Consider the following 6,000-nt stretch of genomic DNA (forward strand, 5'->3'; position numbering starts at 1 on the left):
TCCCCACCCCATCTATTTATATAACCACCCTTTCTTTGGTGTCTAGGCACAGTATATCTTTTTACATCAGTGCGTTCTGGATCTCTTATCAAGTAAAGGGAATAATCAGCTCATCTGTTTTGTGAACTATTCGGCACTTCAGAAGATGGACTCTTTGGATGCCATGGAAGGTAAACAGAGGCACTGTATATCAACTTATGAGTTTACCACCTATAACAGAAGCATTAATTCAATAATCACCATTCACTGAAAATGGTTTAGAAGCTTGGCTAGCAAACATACCAATTTTTAATTTCTCTCTAATCCAAGTTAGGATAATAGCCTTTCCAAGTACATTATATTTTTATCATGAAACATTTAAATCTTCTGAACTGTTAACTTTAATTCTCTCTTACGGCATGTTTTTATGTTATAGGTGATGTTGAGCTTGAATGGGAAGAAACCACCATGTAAATATTCAGACCAAAGATTACAACTGGAAGATATTTTCAAACCCCAGGGGCCAAAATTATCCCCTTATTCTTCTGATTTGAAATGTATAGCCTTAAGTAAATCTCTATGCTGCCCTTACTGTGCCTTGCTAAACTTATATTTTATGAATAGTCCTAGGAAATAGCTAATTCAAGATAGTTGTCTGTTTGTACAGAACATTATAAACTTAAATTGTTTAAGAAGAGATATCCCAGAGATTTCTGAAGCATTCTGTATTTGGGGAATGAGTCAAATATAAAATTATATTTAACGTTTCAGTGTGAATTTTCCCTACATATTGGATTCACTCTTGAACAAAAGCTGTCAATGTTGATTCAGTAGTGTTATTCTGGCCTCCAGGGTGTTGACTTTTCTCGTGGATAACTTCCAGGACTGTCCTAATGATCTGCACTTCCATGTATGCTCCTGTGTTTTGAATCCTCTGTTTTAAGAGTGCTGAGATACCATCTCATGATCTCGAACAGCTGACAGTAACCCCTTGACACTCCCCGGATTACTTAGCCTTTATACAACACACAGTAGCTCTTTGGATACACTTAGGGCTATTTCAGTTGCACTGTAATATTTAGCTTGAAAAAACAGAAGGAAAAATTAAACAGTGCAGTTGATCATATGAAGTTGTCTGGTACTTTTCTAGCCTGTCTATATCTGTATGTTTTCAGGAACAAGCTGTACCACTATATTGTTTGGTTAAATGTATCAGTATTTGTCCATAGATATGTATTCAACCTAATAACAATTTTGAAGGATTTTTTCAGCAGAAATGTATGAAAACAGTAATAAAAAGGTAATGTGTCTCAAGTTTGAAAACCCATGATGTGCTGCTGTGGTGCCAACAGACTTCTGAATAGATTACATAAAATGGTCTTTATTTCATTTCCTAAGGCTGATTATTGAAGAGTACATTTGCTGGAATTGAACACAAAAAATTAACTAGACCGTAGCATATTAGAGATTTTTTTTTTAAAGAAAATAACTCACCCTCCTTTTGTTAGATAGCAACAATGTGCTAAGTTTTGAACTATATGAAATTATTGTCATGGATTTCAATGAAGGATCAGAAAATAGTATTATTTTATTTCTTCTATGATAAGAATCATAGTATGTTTATTTCTGCTGGAATACACATATAGAAAATGTAATGGCCAATAAAATTGAATTTTAAGGAATTGAGTTACTTTGCAGCATGATTCCAGAGGTCCTTATAAACAAAAATTTGATTTTGTATCACATATTAAGATATAATTAGTGATTATCTTAACATGAAGTATATTATATATAATTACAAAAATAAGTAATATGTGACCATTTCCCAAGGTACTCAAAAATAGTAAATAATTTTAAAAATTGAATTTATCATCCAAGAAATTAAATCCTTTAGTTTTCCCAGCAATTCCGCTTTCTGCTTTTTAATGGCAAGAGTGTGTAAATAAATATATTAATGTTCCAACCAGAAAGTAAACCAGAAAGTTTATTCTATAGAAAGTTAGAGAAAACAGTAAGAAATGATGAGAACTCTAAAATACTCAAACTGGCGTTAAGAAGTTGTTCAATTTGCTTCATGTGTCACTCATTGAAAACATGTGGTAAGCCAGTACTTATGAACGTGAACTTTTGTATTCATGGAAAATAGACCTGTGGAACGTACTGGAAGTCTACTTTTAAATGTATTAAATAAGAAAAGAAATAGTTCAATCCACAAGCAAGTCCATTTTCGATAGTATCTATATAAAGCAGAGTCCAGAATAGAGTTGACCCATGTGTATATGCATATAAAACCAAGTTTTGCAACAAAGCCTCCTCTAAAAGAGCACTTAGCAGTCTTTACTGTGCATACAAATCACCCGAGGATTGTGTTAAAATGTAGATTCTACTTCAGCAGGTCTAGGATAAGACCTAAGCCTCATCACTTCTAGAAAGTACTCAAGTTATATTGCTGTTTGATTTCAGGCCATACAATGAATAACAAATCTCTAAAAGACAGGATTAGAATAACTTTATTTCCACCTGAAATTATTTGAAACATGTCTAAAAAGATTCATCTTCATTATATATAAAACACCTGTAACAGAGCACCTGTTAAGTGTATTGTTCACTAGCTGATCACAAAACTGTAACTGAAACTAAACTGAAATTCACATATTAAAGATAGCTAAATTTTCTCTTAATTATACTGTGAAAAAGGCTAGTTTACAGCCAAGTTTTATAGGTGGCTACTAAGTGCAAATTAAAATAATGAGGAACATCTGTAACATTTTTAGATCCGATTTGTCAAAACACATTGAAGCATATGTACAATAAATGAGCAACATGTGTTTCATCTGAACCAAATGAAACTGGAGCCTCTCAGAGTTGTTTGTCAGAAATGAGAGCAGCTGTGAGTATCACCTCTACATTCATGCTGCTTTAAAACGCATAATTTTCTTCTTTCACTTCATAGGTGAAATGTATAATAAGTCTTTTGAAAAAGCTAATGAAATCTTTCCCTCTTCGTAGAGGAGATGGCAAATTCAATCTTCACATCTGGTATCAAACACTAGATTTTAAAAATGAAATTGAAGTTCAGCACTCTCTACGTCATGACATTATTGGAACAGGTCCATTTTTGTAGGTCAACTTTTAGAAAACTCATAGTAAAAATTTTGATGATGCCAGGAACACAAAATGATCTGAAATTCTCAACTGCCTGATACTAAAAAGTGAAAATGTGGAATAAAAATGTTTATAAAGCATAATCTTGGCTTGCCTTCTTAGGATCACTAATACTGTGTGGTAAATGACATCATAAACACGCATAAAGATACCATTTGGAATCAAAACTCATATACCCATCCGTTCATGAAGATGTTCTACAGAATAGATGAGACCACATATATGAAAGTGTTTCAAAAAGTACAAGGAATCGCACAAAGATAGTTTTTTACAATATTTTATCCCGGCTGCGCAGTGTGTATGCTAATCAGTAAGCTAACGCACCCCGCTTTACGATTGTATTGCACCTCGCGCTATTAGTTCCACACTTGTATATGTCCCATGCACACGTTAAAGAGAAAATTACAGCAGATATATTGACTTCTGCTAAATAAGACCAGTGATGCTTTCTTTTCATGAATGATTAAGAGCATTCCCAAGGAATGCCTGGATTAAAGTGAACAGATAAACATGTATACAAATAACAAAATATGATTTGGAAAACAAGTGAAGACAATTTCCCTTTCAGATGTTTCAAATGGACATACCAAATCAGAGTCTGCAATACAGTCATTTGAAAATAAAATTAATTCAATAGACAGTGAAAGTGAAAGTGAAATCGCTCAGTCGTGTCCAACTCTTTGCGACCCCATGGACTGTAAACTACCAGGTTCCTCCATCCATAGGATTCTCCTGGCAAGAGTACTGGCTGCTGCTGCTGCTAAATCGCTTCAGTCCGACTCTGTGCGACCCCATAGATGGCAGCCCACCAGGCTCCCCCGTCCCTGGGATTCTCCAGGCAAGAACACTGGAGTGGGTTGCCATTTCCTTCTCCAAATGAAAAGCATTATTCTCCCTTGTTAATGGGATTGTTTCTTTAGAATTGCAAGCTTGAATTATTTTCATTTTTACTAAAAGTATTAGATTGAGAAGTCATTTTAGTAAATTAGAAACTTTTTAGAATATTTTTACACCCATATAATACTTTTATACGTGATTAATCCTTATAAATTCCTCTAAGATTCTAAATTCCTCTGCTGTGTCCATTATCACAGATAAACATAATAAAAGCTTAACAGATGCACCTGAGACCACATTTAGTAAAGATGGAAGCTGCATATCATAATCATGTCACTGAAAGCCAATGATAAGGATAAAATTTGTAAACCTCACAAAGAAAATAGACCTATTGAGGAGTTCAAGATAAGAAAATATCCTGGCTTCTATTTAGAAACAATGCAAGCCAACTGACAATGAAACAACATATTCTAAGTCCTCAAAGTACCACCTAAATCTGATTAAGGGCAAATACAAAAAGCTACAGCTAATGTCAAGTGAAAGTCGCTCAGTTTGTCCAACTCTTTGTGATCTCATAGACTGTAACCCACCAGTCTCCTCTGTTCATGGGTTTCTCCAGGCAAGAATACTGGAATGGGTTGCCATTTCCTACTCCAGGGGATCTTCCTGACCCAGGGATCAAACCCAGGTTTCCTGCATTGCAGGTAGACTTTTAACCACCTGAGTCACCAGGTGAAATATTAGAGGCCTTCACCCTAAGAGCAAAAAAAGGCAAAAATGCCCACTTTCACAACTTCTGGGAAGATCGCTGGAGTAGGAAATGTCAACCCACTCCAAGATTCTTGGCTTAAAAATTCCATGGACAGAAGAGCCTGGCACACTACGGTGCATGGGGTTGCAAAGGGTTGGACATGACTGAGCAGCTGAGTATGCACTCACAACTTCTATTCCACATTGTACCAATGTTCCTAGTCATTACACTAAGGCAAGAAAAAGGTTTGTAAATGAAGAGGCAAAACTGTCCATATGCGTGTCACTATTTATGAGGAAATTCCTGAGGAAACTACAAAAATCACTATGCGTAATAAATAGCTTTAAAACATATTACAGAATATGAGATCAAGATACAAAAACATCAGTTTTATCTTGACAACTGAACAACTGGAAATGGTAATTAAAAATGCCCTAAGGACAGCATCCATAAACATGAAATGCTTAGAATAAGTTTAACAAAGTATCTGTAAGAAACATACACTAGAAACAATATTGATATGAATTGAAGCAGGCTGAAATAAAATTTTTATAATGCATGTCCATGAACTCAGAACATCAATTCTCCTCATACTGATCTATAGATTAAATGGAATATCAATCCCATAAGGCTTTTTTTCTAGAAATCAATAAACTTGCTTATAATTTATACAGAAATGATGCAAAAAAAATCTAGAATAGCCAAAGTATTCAAATAGAACACTGCTGAATGATTTACACTGCACTGATGTATACATCTATAGCATTTCTATTTAAAAAAATACAAAGTAAAAAAATGGATTCTCACAGAGCTGGTCAGTTAGGTGTCAACAAAGATGACAAAGTAATTCAGTGGAGAAAAGACTGTCTTCCCAATAAATAGTGCTGGAATGGCTGGGTGCCCACTTGGAAAAGCATTAGTCTTCATCTTTAGCCTCATCCCCAGCCTATATAACACACACAAATATTAACTTGAAATTCAACACAGACCTAAATGTAAAGCTTAAACTATAAAGCTTCTAAGAAAAAAGTTAATAAAATCCTCTTGACTTGGGGACATGCAAAGATGTCTTAGAGTACAAAGAAATAGAACATAAAAGAAAAAATTGATATATTGTACTTCATCAGAATTATAACATTCTGCTCTTTAAAAGACTATGAAGAAAATGAAAAGTCAGGCCACTGTCTGGGAGAATAGGAGAAAATATTCACAAATGTGACAAGATGCAAGTCCTGGGATTGGTATCCAGAATGCATGTATATTTACAG

General features: G+C 34.5%; 1 protein-coding gene across 1 annotated transcript in view; it reads left to right on the top strand.

The window, feature by feature from the left end:
* PTPRQ (protein tyrosine phosphatase receptor type Q) overlaps positions 1–453 on the top strand; it is a 238,186-nt gene extending 237,733 nt beyond the window's left edge. The window contains exons 44-45 of the mRNA XM_068971658.1: positions 47–170; positions 416–453. Coding sequence (XP_068827759.1) covers positions 47–170; positions 416–453 — 162 coding nt within the window. The remainder of the gene's footprint in view (positions 1–46; positions 171–415) is intronic.
* The last annotated feature ends 5,547 nt before the right edge of the window (positions 454–6,000 follow it).

Source organism: Capricornis sumatraensis, chromosome 4, assembly GCF_032405125.1.
Source record: "Capricornis sumatraensis isolate serow.1 chromosome 4, serow.2, whole genome shotgun sequence".
In the NCBI taxonomy this organism is placed as follows: Eukaryota; Metazoa; Chordata; class Mammalia; order Artiodactyla; family Bovidae; genus Capricornis; species Capricornis sumatraensis.